Source organism: Myotis lucifugus, unplaced genomic scaffold (assembly GCF_000147115.1).
Source record: "Myotis lucifugus unplaced genomic scaffold, Myoluc2.0 scaffold_0, whole genome shotgun sequence".
Taxonomy (NCBI): domain Eukaryota; kingdom Metazoa; phylum Chordata; class Mammalia; order Chiroptera; family Vespertilionidae; genus Myotis; species Myotis lucifugus.
The window spans coordinates 36,358,452-36,378,776 of NW_005871048.1; the positions used below are offsets into that span (position 1 = coordinate 36,358,452).

At 40.3% G+C, this 20,325-nt stretch overlaps 1 protein-coding gene across 2 annotated transcripts in view; it reads left to right on the forward strand.

The window, feature by feature from the left end:
• DMGDH (dimethylglycine dehydrogenase) overlaps nt 1-11,259 on the forward strand; it is a 93,993-nt gene extending 82,734 nt beyond the window's left edge. For both annotated transcript variants that reach the window (XM_023750443.1, XM_023750446.1), the window contains 2 exons: nt 4,679-4,813; nt 10,532-11,259. In XM_023750443.1, coding sequence (XP_023606211.1) covers nt 4,679-4,813; nt 10,532-10,747 — 351 coding nt within the window. In that variant the 3' untranslated portion in view covers nt 10,748-11,259. The remainder of the gene's footprint in view (nt 1-4,678; nt 4,814-10,531) is intronic.
• The last annotated feature ends 9,066 nt before the right edge of the window (nt 11,260-20,325 follow it).

Sequence of the window (20,325 nt, forward strand, 5' to 3'; positions counted from 1 at the left end):
TTCAATCACAGCACTTACTTTCAGACATATTTTCCTCTCTCACTCATAATTAATAATTTCCTTGGGAGGAAAGCCCCGTAAAATGAGAATGAAATGCCATTGCCCTACTTTAAATCTTCCCATCGGGCACCAGGTTAGCTTGGGAGGGAGACTTGTCTCGAGAGGCAGGTGTCCCTTCTTCTCTGTGTTATAAGTGTGTTCCTTATATTTAATTAGATTTCTCTTGTTTATTACAGTATTGTTTTCATCCATGTCTGAGAATAATATTGCTGACAAGATCACTTCCTAATTCAGGGATATGTAGATGTAGATGTCAAATTTCATTAGTATTAACCTTCAGGGTATTTTCAAATCCTTTTATGTAGTACAAAAATATTGTGTAGTGAATATATTTCAAAATAGGTTTGGGCTACCTAGGAATAATTTAACAGAAATATTCTTTTGAGTATTTATATCAGCTGTGTCTGCCTATGATAGTCTCCAGGTACGGTCATTAATAAAATATCTATCTATATAATATCTATCTATCTAAGTAACCGTCGCGACCGAACAGACAACTGAACAGGCTGAGTGGGGTGACCAGGCCAGCAGGGGGGTTAGTGAGGGCTGACCAAACGACTGAGCAGCAGGCTGCATGGGGTGACCAGGCCAGCAGGGGGGTTAGTGAGGGGCGACCAAATGACTAAACACCAGGCTGTGTGGGGCAACCATTCTGCCAGGGGGCGGCAGTTAGGAGTGACCAGGCCGGCAGCGGGGGGGGGGGGTGAGGGGTGATCAGGCAGGCAGGCAGGTGAGCAGTTAGGAGCCAGTGGTTCCAGATTGTGAGAGGGATATTCCAGAGGATTGGGCCTAAACCAGCAGTTGGAACTCCCCCGCAGGGTCCCAGATTAGAGAGGGTGCAGGCTGGGCTGAGGGGACCCCTTCTCCTCCCCGACCCTGTGCACAAATTTCATGCATCGGGCCTCTAGTATATGGATGAAATCTAAAGGTGCTGAGTTATGTTGCCATGTAACTGAGCATTAACTTTGCTGGGCCTTTCTCTTCCATAAACTGGGGTAAAACTGTCTCTCTCATAGGAACATCATGAGGATTAAATGAGCTCGTGAATGTACAACCCTCAGGGTACAACTAGCACAGTGTCTAGCACATAGCAAGTGCCTAATAAATTGTAACTATTATTATTTCTTTTTTACTGCTTATTACTTCAATTTTTCTCTTCTAAAATGAGTATTCTGGGGTTGTCTCCCCTTTTCCTATTTTTTGTGATTAGTTGATACCTCATGTCCCTGCTTAAACTTGGGTAAAATTATGAATTTGGCAAAAATTGAGTTACACTCCCCTTCCAGTGCATCTCATTCCCTTCAACCCCTTAGCACCTGCCCCACAGCTCTCATCCAGCACCCCCAAAAGGACCCATTTCTGAAAGCTCTGGTTGTGGCCAACTTTCTCACAGCCCCCCCAAAGGTGTAGCAGATATTGGCTTAAGTGGCAGCGTGGAGGCCCTCATAGTAGATGAAAATAATAGAGCTGGGACTTTTGACAGCTTCATTCTTAACCAGTTTGTTGATTTCTTTAGCCAAGTTCATTTACTTAGACCCCAAATCCACCATCTATGGGTTCTTGTGAAGATCAAATTATAATGTAAGTGCAAGGACTTTTAGGAAAGGCTATGCAGATAATAGCCATTATGAAATCTCATCTTTAACAATTCAGTTCAAACTACTTCTTCTACAAAATTGTTGTTGATAGAATGCTACCCCAGCCCCACTCTCCCACTCCAGAACTGATCATACTATTTAAAATATATATATATATATATATATATATATATATATATATACCCCCCATCCATCCATAGATTTTATTTTATATATACACACACACATACATAATGGATTTCAAAGAGGAAGGGTGAGAGAGATAGAAACATCAATAATGAGAGAGAATCATTGATTGGCTGCCTCCTGCACACCCCACACTGGGGATTAAGTCACAACCTGAGCATGTGCCCCGACTGGGAATCTAATGGTGACCTCCTGGTTCACAGGTCAATGCTCAACCACTGAGCCATGCCGGCCGGGCGATCACACTTTCCTGAGCCCCCATTGTACAGACCCCTATCATAGCATCTGCTTATTTGCATTTCTGCCTTCACACATTAGACATTCTTGTCTTAAATTTATAAAATGCTGTGATTTTTACACTCCCACTGAACAAACAGAACCAGCATTGAGTCTTGTTTCAAACTGGTGTAGCTGATTTGTATGCTATAATGTATCCTGTTCTACCATGTTTCCCGTAATCTCAAACTGTTCTCCTTTCCTCTGATGTATTGAAACAAAAAAGGGGGGCATCAGTAACTGTCAACAGTAAAGATAAATTTTTCAAAAACTGAGGAGACACAGATCATTTCAAGACCTGGCCTGTTATGATGTGGAGGGAAGAGGTCACATCTTAGCAGGGCCTCCCAGAAACTATGAGACCATGTTCTACTTAGCTCCAAATACCCCGTGCCTGACACAGTATATGAAACATAGCAGGGCAATAATAACAGTTGAGTAAATAATTAAAAGAAAATTATTTACTAGGGACTCAGGAAGAACCCAAACTTTTAAGATCTAAGTGAATCTCTAACAGTAAAGATTCAGATTTCATAACAGGAGACAAAGAAACAACAACAATTCTCCCCCTCCTACTCCTCCTCCTCCTCCTCCTCCTCCTCCTCCTCCTCCTCCTCCTCTTCCTCCTCCATCTCCTGGCACTCCATAAATCATATTATGTAGTGTGCATTAGCCTCTCTTATTATTATAAGAGCTTTTCCACACAAAGTGTGAGGCCATACAGGAACTCTAAAAAGCACACCTTGTCATGTAAGTCTTCTTTTAAAAAGATAGAAAAAACGTGTTGCTGTTGTTATTGAGTTCTTTCTGTGTTTAGATATCCAAGTTTGAACTATAATGAACATTGGTTTGTTATGACTTTAATCATAAATTTTTCCTACACATGAATTCAAACAAATCAAGCTCTTCCTATGGGTTTGTTTTGTTTTCCCCTAGCAGTCCTGTCTTAAATAACATGGGGTCTAGTCTTCTTTGAAATTTCCTCTGGTTTCATAATGCAGCTTTATGATTGGTTCTCACCATCTGGATCACACTGGGAAAGGGGAAAGAACTGGGCTTTCATTTTGCAATTATTTTAACCTTGGCCAATGTAAACTTTCTCCAGCTTCCAGTGCAGGTCAGCAATTTAAAGTTGCAATATCCATAGAAATCATATCTTGTTGTCCTGTCCTAGAAGTTCTGAGTTAGTACAGGGCGGAACTGGAGTCTCAGGCAGAGTGTGTGCGGACCCTGCCGCTGCTTAACTGAGAGGTTAAGGGGACTTACTGCACCCAACCCAAAATGTTGTGTGTGCAGGAAGAGCTGCATAAATCCTAAATGTTGGATTTAGGATTTATACAGCTCTCTTAAAAATCTTAAATTTAAGAGTGCAGAGGACATTTTTGGCATGAAATGTTGTTTCCTCTCTTCTTTGGCCAATGAAAAAATTTAAGTTGTTGTTCCCTGTCTTTTCTTTTGAGAGTAGTCTGTATATGAGAATTGTTTTTGAGAATTTCATTTTCCACATTGTAACTCTAATTAAATCTCATCCATAGAGATGTGATTTGTATGTCACAAATTCCCCTTTTCCCCATAAGACAGGAGATGCTTGTTTGAGCACATTTAAGGTGGACTCTTCACCCCAGCGTTCCATCCTTTGCACTCTTCCTGCTCTTAGCCCCTGACTGGTTTCTCACACTTACCTGGCATTCTGGTTGGATAGAATTGTATCTCCTTTATTTGCTAAGTGTCTCCACTGAGGAGTCATTGCTCACCTGTTTGTTGTAAGGTGTTATTAATAGATGTAAAAGTCCTGAAGTTTGCATGATTCCTACTCTTTTTTTTTCACATATAAGATTGGATTCAAGGTTATCCTTGGAACAAGTCACTCTCACTCACTCGCCTTGCATTGGGAATAACCCTGAGTGTGCCCAGAGGGATGTGTCAGGAATAGGAATGTCATCTGTCATGTGTTGCATGGAAGGAGAAACAAAAGGTGGAAAAGCTCAGTGTTAGAGAATAAGCTCTTTGATCAAAATGTCTGTGTCTAATTTTGTGTCTGACAAATTTCCAAGATGAGTTAATGAGTACAACCCAATAGGTTAATACGTTCCCCAGACCATTATTCCAAAGAAGGAGAAGACGTGAGGCATTTTGCGGTTGTTTTTGGCATCACAAAAAGTGAATTTCCTTCTTGTAAAAGGCTTACTGCACGTAGAAACAGAGGAGGGCTTTGCTCACTGCCAGCCAGGACCACCATCCAGAGCCATTAGGTACAAGGGTCACTTCATAACCCACCATCGCAATATCACACCTTCTGTTTTTCTGCCTCGTGTGGTTCTGGTAAAATTGTTATCACAAGTTAGTACCCTTAAGTCTAACTTATTCAGAAGGAATAGGTGGCTGATATTGTCATTTGAGGACTAAGAAATATTTGTCTAGACATCTGATCCAATCTGTATTTTTATTGAATGTGTAATTGGTGAGAAAATAGCAAAGACAAATTTAAATGCTTGCATCTCTAACCTTGTCACAGCGTCTGAGCATTCATTCATCATCATTATCTTGGGTTTCTGCAGCCAGCAGACTTCATAGGAAAGCAAGCACTGAAACAGATTAAAGCCGAGGGGCTGAAACGGAGACTGGTCTGCCTCACCTTGGCCACGGACGATGTGGATCCGGAGGGAAATGAAAGCATCTGGCACAAGGGCAAGGTGAGTGCTGAGGCCCTGGATGCAGGGGCCATGTGGCTTTTCTACAAGGGAAACTCTCCTTGTCTGTTTCCTTTTAGAGCTTTTGCTCTTTATTTATCTCTCTGAGAGACGACACACTTGATTTCTCAGCTGACATTCGAGAAACAAATCAATTAACTAAAAGAAAAACAAAATGCTACGCATTTTTGAAAACATAAAATTCATGTGCTTTGATTAAAGAAAATAAACCCAAGAACATGAAATACATTACACAATGAGGAAGGTATGATTTAGAGGGTAAAGTCATCTACTTGTTTGCCACATCCCTATTTGTGAATGCAAGAGATAAATCCTACATAATAAAAGCCTAATACGCTAAGTGTCCGGTCGTCTGGTTGGCTGTTCAACCAATCAAAGCATAATATGCTAATGATATGCTAAGGCCGCTCAACCAGTTGCTATGACGTGCACTGACCACCAGGGGGCAGATGCTCCAGCTGGTAGGTTAGCTTGCTGCTGGGGTCCGGCTGATTGGGACTGAGCGAGATGGGCCAGACACAACCTGGAGCCCTCCCACGGTTCCTCCCCAGCTGGCCAACCTCCCGCATCCCTCCCCAGCCCCGATCGTGCACCAGCAGGGTCCCTCGGCCTGGCCTGCACCCTCTCACAATCCAGGACCCCTCGGGGGATATCAGAGAGCTGGTTTCAGCCTGATCCCACAGGCCAGGCCGAGGGACCCCACTGGTGCATGAATTCATGCACCGGGCCTCTAGTTTTATATAAAGAATTTGGCATTCTGACTTAGCTTCTTTCAGAAGAAGGCGATTCTAACCTTATCACATTAACAGAAAAAAAATTCCAAATGAAAGCTTCTATGACAATAAAGGGTAGAACCTTATAAAGTAAAGTGGACAGTAGAAACCACTTGGCTCTTCAGGAAGAGTAAAATTACCTTCTTCTCACTTTGGAATGTTACATTTCATCCTTACTTCAGTAAAATCAGGTAACTCACTGAGAGACTTCATTTCCACCACTTTGATGACTATTTGTAAAACCCAATTTGGCTCAAGATTTTGCTGGTGTTACCAGGCAGATGGAGGTAACTCAGCTTAGACCAAGGGGTGGACACAGGGCCTTCACTTAAACAACTGGTCCGTATTGAACAGTGTCTGCCTGGCCAATACCCAACATCTAAGAGAGCCCATGCCTGGGTTTTTTCCCATGCACTGCAGCCTACTTAATATTTGTTTCCATTTCCCCCATCTTTTCAGGGGAAAAAAGAGCACTGGAGGTGGGGAAGGCAGTGGGATCAAATATCGGCCTTTGGATTACTAAAGAAATGGGCATGGACTGGGGTGTGGGTCAGCTGGACATAGAACTAACATCTACAGAGTTCCTACTATGTGCTGGATGTCTTTTATGTCCTCTCCAATCTGATTTTACCACACCCTTCCCAGATACCTATGATCATCTTCATTTTAATGAGGCTGATCATTTTGATGAGGCTTTGGGGCTCAGAGAGGTGAAGTAAGTTGTCTGAGGTTATACAGCTCGTGATTGATAGAGCTGATTTCTGACCCAGGTAGAGTTGGTCCTTGAATTGCTTATCCTGTATTCTAAGCCACGCTGAATACCCCAATTTACTCTCTTCTCTGCCTCTGCTGATGTCCCACTGTATACTCTGCAGCACTAATTATATACCCACAGCTCTTGTAATCCGAGTAGCAGGTGGATGTTATTAGACACTATGAAGCCAACAGACTTTTCTCAGATCTCCAGCTCTTTCTTAAGCCCCTCACCTAGAATTATGCTGAGTTTTTTCTTCTGTTTGAACCATTCCTACTCTTTCCTCGCTGCTTCCCCTTCTTCTTTCTGTTCTAAACGTCTTTGCCAGCCCTCTTTTCCTAATAGGCTCTTCCTCCAGTTTCAACCAGACAGTTAGCCATCTTAAATATGATACCCAAGTTAAAGTAAAAAAACCTGGACACCTGTACCCTAAATTTACACAATGTCACATGTTAATTATATCTCAAAGCGGGGGGGGGGGGGGGGAGGAAACCTTGGGGAGCCCAAGTTCGGTTTTGAATCTTCCTTTGCCATATCTGTGCACTGAGTTTACATGCTCTACTGTTCATCTTTCCTACTGTATGCCCTCTGCTTAATCTACTTATAGGGTCCTTTATTGATAACATATCTCTTAAATTTCCTGATATCACTTGTCTGCTCTTTGGTGCTTAATAGGGTCACGGACCACGCTCTTTGATACTCTTTATACTCTAGAATGATACGAAATCGTTTTTGCTTTTTATTTCCCAACTTTGTCTGGAATTTTACAGCCTTTGGTATTTGCCATTCCATTCTTGCAAATATTTCCACTTAGAGAGATAGGGTAGAGATGAAGTCATGTACTTAGCAAGTTTTAATCAAGTGTTTACTATGTGCCAGCAATATTCTAGGGATGCTGCAGTGAACAAAATAGGCAAGAATGATATGGAGTTTAGATTCCAGGGGAAGGAGAGAGAGACAATGAACATAATAAATTAAATAAGTGGCATGTCAGAGAGTGATTAGTACCCTGAGGGAAAATAAAGCCCAACTGGGAGAAGGGCAGTGCTGGACAGAGGGATTATAATTTTAAATAAGGTTTATTTAAAAAAAAAAATTAAGCCCTGACCAGTTTGGCTCAGTGGCTAGAGCGTCGGCCTGTGGCCTGAAGAGTCCCAGGTTCCATTCCGGTCAAGGGCATGTACCTTGGTTGCGGGCACATCCCCAGTAGAGGGTGTGCAGGAGGCAGCTGATCCATGTTTCTCTCTCATGGATGTTTCTAACTATCCCTTTCCCTTCCTCTCTGTAAAAAATCAGTAAAATATATTTTAAAAAAATTAAGGCCCAAAGTTGGGAATGGGAAGGGGTTTCATTAGTTATAAAAGCAGCTTTGCTGATAAGTAAGTTTTGAAGAAGAAGTTTATGGAGAAGTAAGTTTGAGAATTTAGAAAGTCATATTTTTCATTATTCATAAACTAAAATGCAGCAAAAACACTACAATATAGCATCCAGTTTAAATTATGTGACCGCTTTCAAAGACCATTTACCATGTTATCTTCTCTATGTCAGTTAGAGGTGTCTTCAAGTCTCATAAGAGAAGAATGAGAAAAGGGTAAAAATGAATGAGGCTTGTTCACACTGGTAAAAAGGAGGCCAGTGTTTGATTTCAAAAGAATATGAGAGTGAGTGTGTCCTAGGCAGAGGGTGTGGGCAGGTTGGTCTTGGGAATTGCTGATAAAAAACAAGCAATGAATTTAATTGAATCTGGAGGATTTTAAGGTAGAAACAACATAAGATGTATGCTAGAATAAAATCTTTTCCTGGCTGTTTAGTAATAGGATAAAAGGAAAGGCCAGACTTCTAAAATACTCTGGGCTACTAACTCCTCAGTTAGAGAGAAATTAAAGGAGAAATGAAAGTAGCAGAAAGCAAAGCATTTGATAAATGTCTTTAAATAGCATTCACAAAATAAATATACTATTTCTTTAACTTACTAATGCAGAAATCACTGCTGGGATTTTAAGAGCTAGGAAGTCCTGAGGAAATGGTGTACACAGTCTCAGAGTGATTGTGGGGTTTTGTCCCCGTGAGTTAGGGGACTTGCCCAGGCCTCTTCCTGTTTTCTTAAGACGCCCAAGCAAGTCAGGTTAACTTTCCCAAGAATCCAGACACAGATCTCTGTTTTACAGACTGGGAAGTGAAACCGAAGTTACCAAGAAAGACTTTCAGAAAGCAATGATTAAAACTCCAACCTCCCTGACCCAGATCGCTGTCTTAGATCACTTATCTATGATCTAAAGGAGAAAATGTGTGTTATCTCAGCAATACTCGGGCAGTTAATAATCTGCAAGAGAGAAGCCTTTACTAACGAATACATTGATGTTTGTTTGTTTGTTTTTAACCAACCAGTTCTCACCATAACAAGTTGGGAAATGATATGGAGAGCTTCTGATTTGGGATTTCAACGAGATAGTTAACAACTAGGGCTGCAGAGATAGGAGTCTATATTTAAGGTCATAAAAGTGTAGCATCTAAAAGACTAGATACACTCTCATAAGACGGTTGACTAGTGGGTTCCTTGCGGAGGCAGCTGAACGACCACCAGGCTGATGCAGGTCCATGAATGTTTGGGGTCACCAGCTCTCTGGGCTGGGCTGGGAGGCTGGAGGATTCGTGCATGTGTGCAGCCAGGAGAAGCCGTGTGGAGCAGGGCTGAAAACCAGGTTTTGCTTTTGTTGTCTTCCTTTTACATTTATAAATGTGGCATTTTAACCTGACATATGTATTTACATTTTAATCTGCTTTTCCTTCCCTTTCAACCTTTCCTTTAGATCTGGTTTCCACTAATCTTCTTATCTTCTAATCAGGATTGTTTTATAGATTTATTTCTTTATTTTGTAGCTTAAAGCTTTGTTTTCTTCTCCTGAGTTTGATTCCTTGTCCAGTATTGTTCTGTTTTGCCTTCCCAAGTTATCCTGTTTCATCCTCCTTAATTTGGATTGTTCCTGCCTATGTCTCCACTCATCCTGAAAAGTTGTCATCCTCCATCTCGACCTATCTAGTTTCACCTCCTTGAAAGTGTAGAACAAATCCTGGCTTCATTATGTTGACAGTCTTGATTTCGTGTTATATTTTCTTGTATCTCTGTTAATTCCTTGACGAGGCTGGAACTAGGCCTCTGCTAGTTCTCTAGAATGTACAGAGTAGAGCTAGAGAGGGTAAAAGTTAACATTTATTTAAGTGCCTAGCAATTGCCTGGAATTGTTAAATGCTAGTTGTAAGTCATAAGGAATATTCACTTCCTATTGACTATATATATCTATATCTATATCTATCTATCTATCTATCTATATATCTATCTATATATATATACATATATATATATATATATATATAGAGAGAGAGAGAGAGAGAGAGAGAGAGATAATTGTTTGTTTTTTGTTTTTTTATTAATCCTCACCCGAGGATACTTTTTCCATTGACTTTTAGAGAGAGGGGAAGGAGAGGGAGAGACAGAGAAACATTGATGTAAGAGAGACACATTGATTGGTTGCCTCCCGAATGTGCCCTGCCTGGGGCCGGAGATCGAGTCTTCAAACAAGGTATGTACCCTTGACTGGACTCGAACCCAAAACTCTTCAATCCATGGGCCAATACTCTAATCACTGAGCAACCAACTAGAGCCCATTGACTATATATTAATAAGTAGTTTAATTGAGCACCATTTTGCGCACGTTCTCTGAACCCCCTCAGGGATAGTTAACTAAGTTTGCATTTGGGTTTTTAGATTTTTTCCCCATTTACTTATTATTGCCATACTGTTTGATAATAGAAGAGAATTTTCATTTAAACTTTAAAAAAATTCTCTTCTATTATCAAACAGTATGGCAATAATTTAAATTCTTCTTCCTATTAGATTTCTTGGCATGAAAGGAGCAAAATACTGCCAGGCATTAAAACACTAGATGTTATTATTTAAAAATAAAAAATGTCAAAGTAATATAGACATATACTTTGAGAATTATTTTTCAGAATTTGTACATTTTCATTAATTTTTCTCAAAAAAGTGAAGTTTTCCTCCTGGTGTTATGCCCACAGACTTATTTGTGAGTTGAGTCTATAACGTGTTTCCATCGGGAGGGGAGCACAGAGCTGTGACCCGGCTGCTGAAGATCGCTGGGTCTTGTTTTTCAGGTGGTTGGCAACACGACCTCTGGAAGCTACAGTTACAGCATCCAGAAGAGCCTGGCTTTTGCATACGTCCCCGTAGAGCTGAGTAAGGTGGGACAACAAGTGGAAGTTGAACTACTAGGCAAACATTACCCAGCAATCATCATTCAAGAACCCTTGGTATTGACGGAACCAACCAGAAACCGACTTCAGAAAAAAGGTGGAAAGGACAAAATTTGAAAAAGACCTTCAGCAGTCAACTGAATTATGGTTGCTACATGACTGTACTCAAAGTTATAATTGATTTGTGGGAACAGGAAACCAAGGATTCATTTCAAAATCATCAAAATCCAGATTTAGAATCTTAAAATCTTTCTCCCGTTTCCTCAGCAAGATAGAATAATTGATTAGTGCTTGCCATTGTTGTTTCAAATGAAGAAATTGGAAATGACCATTTTTATTATCCTATATTGTTTCTTATAAAATTCAATCAGTAAAATATCTTGGCATTTGCTAATTAATATACAATCATTGTTACAACAGAATTAAAAGAATTAGCAGAATTTTAGGAACATATACATATGGTTTTTATTCGATGAAAACAAATTAATAAATTATGTTTTACATAAAAACATGCAATACTGTTAATGGATTTACTGCATTGAGAAATATTTTCTTAGTTGATAAGGAATAATTTTAATTTCTCATAATATATCTTTGTTGAAAATAGTATAATTTAATATTAATATATAACGTTTTATGCAGTTCTCTGAAATATTTATTTTCTTAATAACTTCCCTGAAAGCAGCTTTATGGGACATTATTATTGTCCTTTCAAAGGTTGTTTTAGAAGAGAAATTGCAAAAAAAGAATAGTCTTTCAAATGAAGCGATACTTGTAAACCTTCTGAAATGAAGCTGAAATATAAATAGGTTGTGCCAGTACAAACACAGTTTGAATACTGAACACCTCTCTTTGGGAAAGAATTAATGTAAGTTGACATCACTCTGTGCTGTTCTGAATATCATTTCACAAAGTATTTGACAAATCAGGTCAAACAAGAGCTTAAAAGTTGTGTACAGCAAGAAAACAAATTCATTTAGAAATGCATCTTTGATATACTTCTTGAAATTATTTGGCTTTAGTTGACTGAGTAAGTCACATTTTTTATAAAAGGTAGTTGATCATTTATAATTTATTATATACTTGTTACACATTTATTGAACTTTTCTTAGGTATTCAAAAAAGCGTGATAAGATTCTGTAATTATTACACATTTTCAAATAATTTCTTGCAAGTTTTGAAAAGCTGTCAAGTTTGCATTTTAAGTGTTTCATAACAGTAATTATATATTAGAACACCTCAACATGCCATTTATTTCTCTTTGGAATGTCCTCTTAAATAAGAAAAGGAGGAAATCCTCTTGGTAACAAACATTTCCTAATTATCAAGCATTATCCAGACCTTATATCTTAGTTCTGGTATTAGGTGCTGGTTAATGATGTTGAATGGGAATCAAGAGATCCCGATTCTCATTTTCTGCCTTTCTGTAGCCCTGTTACCTTGGGATATTCACTTACTATCTCTGAATTCCTCTTCTGCAAGATAGGCTCTTCTAGGTTCTTTTTTTTTTTTTTTTTTACACTATAATAACAAGAGGCAATAATGAAAGTACAGCATTGAATTCATGTCATACAGTTAATATAGCACTAAAACAAATCAATAAAAGCATGGAATGTTGAGCTGAATATTAAACATTTAAAGAAACCCTATCCATAGTATATAAAAGAAATTTACATCCTGATTTCCTTCAGAAGTTGCCCCATTCCTTCTTTGTTATGTGTTAGGTGCTATTTGGTTTTGCAGGTCACCCTAGCACCCCACTTCCACCCAGCCACTGTGTGGCCTAGGTTTGACCTATGACCTACAAACAACTTGGCAATGGAAAGATGAGCCAAGTTAACCAGATTTTTCTCCGCATAAATTTGAACTGTGAACCCCCGGAGAGTAAACTGATCAGTACTAAAAGCTGGAGATGAAAAGATATGTGGAAAGAGAAGCCTTGGAGCCTTGGGCAAGGTGAGCTCCTGACAAGCAGAGGGGCCCTGAGTGGGACGGAGAGGGTGAAAGACCCGTCCTTACAGCTCTCACTCCCGACGGCTAGCAGCCAGTTCTTAGGCGAGAACCCTGACTCAAAATAGCCTCCTAAAACCCGAAGCTTCTGGGAGGTGAACCATGTACTCAGGCCTCAAAGGCGTGGGCCCAGGACTAGTGTCGGCTGTGAACAGCAAACACCTGGCATGCCTGAAAGCACCCTAGAGTCTGCGGGAGCCGTGTCTACAGCTTAGAAAAAGGTTCTCAAGGATATGATGGCGAATGTCGGACACTTGCTTCTCTTGAGCTTGGAAAGCTGCTTGGAACTGTCAAAGCATTTCCAGTCCACACATTCTCAGAATGTTTATGGATGTTACGTTACTAATGGTCACATCCTAACTAACCTGTCTTTATCCTTTTCTACAGATAGGAAAGGTGACAGAAAAAAATATTTTAAAGTAAGCTGTGTGGGACATTGAATAGGAGACAGATTAGATTTGGGAATTTTAGTGTGAGGATTTTGTGCATATTTGAATTGAGCAAAAAGAAAGTTTGACATTAGGGAACACAGCAGCTATGAAAAGAAGAAAGTTTCAATTGGGAAATAGCATCCTTTAGCCAAGGTCTCAAAAAAGCAGGGAACCAAAAATTCAGTTAATTATCCTTTTGTCTGATGATCTTCATATAAAAATTAAAATGATCATCCTGTCTTCTCTCTGCCATCAGTGAATCTTTAGAATAGGCCAGTAGTTTATAGATACTACATTATCTATACTAATAAAAGGGTAATATGCTAATTAGACTGGACATCTTCCGGACATTCTTCCAGACATCCTTCCAGACAAAGCCACGATGGCGGGGGCCGAGGCAGAGGTGGTTAGGGGCAATCAGGCTGGCAGGGGAAAGCAGTTGGGGGTGAGATCAGGCTGGCAGGGGAGGGCCAAGGCAGATGCCAGCGGCGGCCCCCTGATTGTCCCGCCAGTTACCCTGCAGAGGGAGGCAACCAGCGGCAGTGGTGGGGGCTTGGCCATCCAGTGGGCGGCACCAGGCCGGCCAATGTGGGTGCCAGCAGGGGCTCCCCAGTTGCCCCACCGGTTGCCCTACAGATCGGCTCTGATCACCGACCAGGCCCAGGGACCCTACCCATGCATGAATTTTGTGCACCGGGCTTCTAGTATATAATAGAAATGTATGATAGATTTTCTGATAAGGATATTTCAGTGGAAAAATTTTAACTAAGAGATATTTGAAAGTTACTATGGTTGTTCCCAAGGGAACAGAGATGTAGACAGTACTGCAATTTCTGGAGTTTGTTGTTAAAGGACATTTTTATGAATCTCTGCCAAACTTATCATTATGTTAAAGTCTTTTTCTAATTACTGGTACATCTGTTGGTCATGTAAAAGAAGCTTTAGAAATTAAAAGCTTAAAATGTTCTGCAATCAACTATGTGCAAAGATAACTGGACAAATCTGGCTCTGCCATCTATTGAACATTAATATATGAAGAAGATTCATTTCAGTGAAGTCACTGCAAAGCTTAAGGCTTAAAAACAGAAAAGGTGACTTTATTACTTACAGCCAGTAGACCAATTTATCGCAACAGCTCAATATGTAGATATATTTCCCTTTTTAAAAAAACATTAATTTTGCCCAGCCAGCATGGCTCAGTGGTTGAGTGTTGACCTATGAACCAGGAGGAAATGGTATAATTCCTGGTCAGGGCATATGCCCAGGTTGTGGTCTCAGTCTCCAGTGTGGGGCATATAGGAAGCAAGTGATCAATGATTCTCTCTCATCATTGATGTTTCTATCTCTCCTTTTCCCTTCCTCTCTGAAATCAATTCAAATATATTTTAAAAAACATTAATTTAAAAATATTAACCTCTTGCTTTTTTGTACTATAGTATTTATTTTATGTCTATTTTTCTTATTCATTTGTTGTTGTTTCTTACTATTATAGGAGAATATTTTCACCCTTTAAATTTCTCTTCTGGTCATTATTATTCATTTTATTTCATAATGATTACTAAAAACTAGTTGTGTCATATGAAAAAGGTAGGGTTTTTTAAAAAGTGATCCTCACTTAATCTGGTCATCTCACTAGCTAAGATGGCTTCTTCATTCACATGTCTGGCTTTTCACCAAGGGTGACTGTAACAGCTGGGGCTGGCAGAGTTTGTCTCTCCATGGGCCTCTCCATGTGACTAACTTCTAACAGGTAGGTCAAAGGAGGGAACTTAACCTGGAGAACCAGGAAGGAATGCCCTGAGGGGCTGCCAAGGTGATACTTGGACCATAGACAGAGGAGCTGCCAGTGGGAGCTGGAACCACAGAAGAGATACAGCTATGCTGCTGAAGATGCTACCCAAAGCAGAATGAATGGAAGTAACACCCTGACTTCTCTCTTCCTCCCATTCTCCCGGCTCTTACCAGCACCTCCCATTTGCTGAACCTAACTGGAGCTAAGGAGGTAAAGGAGCCTGGGACATGTAGTTTATAGGATTTGACCTCTCCTGTGATACAGAGCAGAGCAGAGGAAGATCATGAAATGGATTATATAGCAATAGACAATGACCATCGTACAACACAAACATAATCCGTTCAGCCCTGGCCAAAGGGGTCAGGTCAAGAGATGCAAACATGTCTACTTAGGATGGAGGTAAGTTGTGGCATGGCCTAATACACTAGTATTTCTAGGAGGTGTTGAGACTTACTTTTCGCTGTATGCCTCTTTAACTTAACATTTTAAAAAACTATGTACACGTTTCACTTTTTAAAAGCTATGTATATATAAAACTTTCTTATCTAGATTCTTACCTTCTTGGTCATACAATATGACTATTTTAAATACAGTGGTCACATTGGTTGATATATTTAAGCATGATTGAAAAGAGTTAGCTTAGAACTGCTTAAGAAATTGGTGTATGATGTAAAAAGTTCAGTACAGAACACATGAATGCAATTCAGTTGTATATAATAAATATTGTGTGAACATGAAGGCTTAGGTTGTGTGAAAAGGAAGGAGAAGGAATGAAGAAGTGAGACAAAGTGCAACAGCAACATCCTGTTTCTTGATCTGTTAACTTGGTGGTTACATGGGTGCGTTCACTTTCTGAAAATCCATTGATTGATGTGCACTTTTGTGTGATCTCATACACAAAAAATGCTATGCCAAAATCTCTTTTTTTTTAAAAAAATTAAATCTTTATTGTTCAGATTATTACAATTGTTCCTCTTTTTTCCCCCATAGCTCCCCTCCACCCGGTTCCCACCCCACCCTCTTCCCTTACCGCCCTCCCCCCCCCCCCCCCCCCCACTTCCCCCATCCATAGGAGAAAGATTTTTGTTCGGTATCTTTGGGGACCCCCCACACCCCTTCCCCCCTGAGAATTGTCAGTCCACTCCCTTTCTATGCCCGATTCTATTATATTCACCAGTTTATTCTGTTCATCAGATTTTTTATTCACTTGATTTTTAGATTCACTTGTTGATAGATATGTACTTGTTCATAATTTTTATCTTTACCTTTTTCTTCTTCTTCCTCTTCTTAAAGAATACCTTTCAGCATTTCATATAATACTGGTTTGGTGGTGATGAACTCCTTTAGCTTTTTCTTATCTGTGAAGCTCTTTATCTGACCTTCAATTCTGAATGATAGCTTTGCTGGGTAAAGTAATCTTGGATGTAGGTTCTTGCTATTCATCACTTTGAATATTTCTTGCCACTCCCTTCTGGCCTGCATAGTTTCTGTTGAGAAATCAGCTGACAATCTTATGGGTACTCCCTTGTAGGTAACTGTTTTTCTCTTGCTGCTTTTAAGATTCTCTCTTTGTCTTTTGCTCTTGGCATTTTAATTATGATGTGTCTTGGTGTGGTCCTCTTTGGATTCCTTTTGTTTGGGGTTCTCTGCACTTCCTGGACTTGTAAGTCTATTTCTTTCACCAGGTAGGGGAAGTTTTCTGTCATTATTTCTTCAAATAGGTTTTCAATATCTTGCTCTCTCTCTTCTTCTGGCACCCCGATAATTCAGATGTTGGTATGCTTGAAGTTGTCCCAGAGGCTCCTTACACTATCTTCATATTTTTGGATTCTTTTTTCTTTTTGCTTTTCTGGTTGGGTGTTTTTTACTTCTTCATATTTCAAATCTTTGACTTGATTCTTGCAATACTCTAGTCTGCTGTTGGATCTCTGTATAATATTCTTTATTTCAGTCAGTGTATGCTTAATTTCTATTTGGTCCTTTTTCATATCCTCGAGGGTCTCACTAGATTTATTGAGGGTCTCACTAAATTTATCGGCGGTTTCTAGAAAATTCTTGAAAAACCTTATAACTGTGGTTTTGAACTCTATATCCAGTAGTTTGATATAGAACTCTATATCCTCCATTTCTGTCATTTGTGACTTGTTTCTTTGTCTCCGCATTTTGGCTGCTTCCCTGTGTTGATAAGGTGGCTTTGTGTGCTAGGTGTCCTATAGGGCCCAGTGGCTCAGCCTCCCCAATTACCTCGGTGGACACTCTTGGTGCACCCCTTTGTGGGCTTTGTGCACATTCTTGTAGTTAAGCCTTGATTGTAGTTGGTATCACTAGGAGGAATTGACCTCCAGGCAATTTGGCTGTGAGAATCAGCTGTGTCTATGGTGGGAGAACTTCTGTGCTGGAGACACCCTTCTGGGGCAAGACTTGCTTCAGTGGGGCTTTGGTGCTCACCGAGTCTGCCCCCTGAGTGTGTCCCTTATGGATCTGAGGAGTTGTAATTTGGATGGTCCCACTCTGACCACTGGGTACACTGGCTCTTGGATCTCTAAGGAGGTGCTAATTTAGCCTCTACCTAAGGCTACCCAGCAGGAGCTATGGAGAGATCTGCAGATTTCTCTTCTTTGTTTGGGATTTGGAGGTGCCCAGATGAGGCCCAGCTGAGAAGCAATGCAAGCTGCTGTGGGGCCTTGGGCCTTCTTTTGGCTGTTCTGGGTCTCTTGACCCAGCTGCAGTTTGTTAGGTAATTTTAGATTGCAAAGGGCCAGGTCATTCATATGCAAAAGCCTCTGTGCAGGGCTTGGGTGGGGCGGGGTCTCAGGGAATCAACAGGGCGGAGCAAACAGCTATGGCTGATCTTCAGTCCTGCCCTAAGAGGCCCCGGGTCTCAGTGTCCCGCGGTAAGCTGCAAGCACCTCTGAGAGAAAGCCTCCCTCGAGTTCTTCCCGCTGCCAGATAGTCCAGTTTCTGCCGGTATGAGTCTGGGTCCCCAGAGACTCGCCCGGAACTGGAGTTCAGAGCAGGCAGGAGCTCGTGTCTCCCTCCCGATTGAAAAAGACAACAGTGTCCACAGTTGCTAGCCCTTTCCGCGCGCGCGCCTCCATACCTCTGCATTTTACTTCCGCACCTCCTCTGAGTCTCAGTGTGCTTTTCTCTTTCCTTCTAGTTGTAGAATTTCCACTCAGCCAGCCTTCCTGTGGTTCTGGATGATGTTCTTTTTGTCTTTTAGTTGTATTTTTGAAGTGGTTGTGCGAGGCAGCAATTTCAGGTGTCTACCTATGCCGCCATCTTGGTTTCTCTCTCCAAAATCTCTTTATATGGTACTATTTCCACTCTCTACTCTTGCCTTGTTGGTTTTAAGGAGGTAGGAGATGATAAACAATGGACAGGATGAGGGGGTCAAAGGAGTTTCAATTCGAGTTGGCCCTAAGCCGTTGTTTATCCAGATTATCAATTTCTGAAAGTTGGAGAATATGAGAGCTAAAAGAAATCTTTCATCTTCTTTTTTTAATCTGACCCTTTCCTCCTAACACACACACACATACACCAACACACAAAACAAAACCAACACTAAACTGAAGATGCTTCTTTCAGAGAATGGGCTTCCTGTGTGCTTGGAACCTTGATGATTGTTAACGCAGTGATAAAGGGTGTCCCAAAATTCATGCAAGATTTGAATTTTACGCCATTTGTGCCGTAAAGTGTTGCCAACAAAAAAAAAGATAGCATGACAGCTGACAGTTCAGGGTTATTAAAAATGGAGCACTACACAAAAGAACAATGCGTTTTCATTGTTGAGCAATATTTTAAAAATAATGAAGGTTTGGCAGCTACAGTTCGAAATTTTCGTGCAAAATATGGTCGGAATAGTGATTTAACTTCATCAACTGTGAAGAGATTAATTAAAAAATTTAGGGAGACTGGATCAATTAGTGCTTAAACACTCTGGCCGTCCTTCAACAAGTCGTTCAACACAAAACATCAAAGCAGTTCGTGAGAGTGTTGCTCAGAGTCCAGGGACATCATTTCGTCACCATGGTCAAGAATTGGACATTTCAAGAAGCTCTCTACAGCATATTCTCACGAAAGATTTGCATCTTCATGCTTACAAAGTTCAATTGACTCAAGAACTGAAGCATACTGACCACGCACAGTGAATAGAGTTCGTTGAATGGATTATGGAACAACAACAAATGGATGCTGATTTTTCGAACAAAATCATCTTCAGCGATGAGGCTCATTTTCATCTTGATGGCTTGGTTAATTGACAAAATTGTCGCATTTGGGGTTCAGAAAATCCACGAGTGATTGTTGAGAAACAAATGCATTTACAACGTGTCACTGTTTGGTGTGGATTTTGGGCTGGAGGCATCATCGGACCATTCTTCGAAAATGCGGCTGCTCAGGCAATAACAGTTAATGGTGCTCACTATCGCGACATGATAATCAATTTACCCAATATGCTATTCCATAAATACCCCTATACAGTATACTTTATGAATCAATAAAAAATTTACAATTTTTAATTATAAACCTGTGTTTTCTATCAAAATTACTTCTTGCGTGAATTTTGGGACACCCTTTAGTAGTTAGCTCTGAGAGTGATTATGACTTATGCTTATGACTACTGGCAACTAGGAGAACACTCATCTGTAAGTCCAATATATGACCTTACAGGCTTTTAAGAAGGTCCTCTCCCCCCGCCTCACTCAGATATGGTAGAAACAAATCCATTCCAGATCAGTTTCCACATGTATTGTGAAAATACTTTCATAGCTGGCATCTAAAGTAACAAAGTTTGGCTATTCTTTCTGATGTTTGAGTCTATCTCCTTCTGGACTATTCAGGGTAGTAAATGGGGCAATGAGTAACACCAACCACAACTTACCACATTTAGTTAGTGAATTTCAGGTTTTCTAAGAAAGACCTCTTGCCATCCTTATCTCTACTGCAACGGTTAAGCATTTAGAGAGTGTTTAAAATTGCTTAACCTTTGTGTGCAATAGTTATCATTTCAAAGGCACTGAACCAAAAACAGGTTGAGGGAAGCATTGAAACACAGGTATCCTGACTTCTGAGCATAGCTTATAGCCAGTTAGCACCATGCCAAGAACCAGGGGCACTGCAAACTGGAGAAACCAAGAGACAAGACCATCTATGTGATTTTCTTAGTGCATGGCCTTTGGGCTTTCCAAACATGTTCATTGAGGGATATTTATTCTTGGCACTCTGTTCTCACAGTGCATTTTACTTTTTGTTTAAATGTAAATTATGTTAATATTACTATTAACAAAATGTTATTAGAAATAGATAATATATGCACAGACTTAAAATTTAGAAGGCATAAAGGACATATAGTGAAAAGTTATAGTCTCTCTCCTATACCTGTCCTTAGTTAACCAGTCTACCCAGAGATAACTAATGCTATTCTTTCTTCTGTATCCTTAAGATACTCTATAAATATGTAA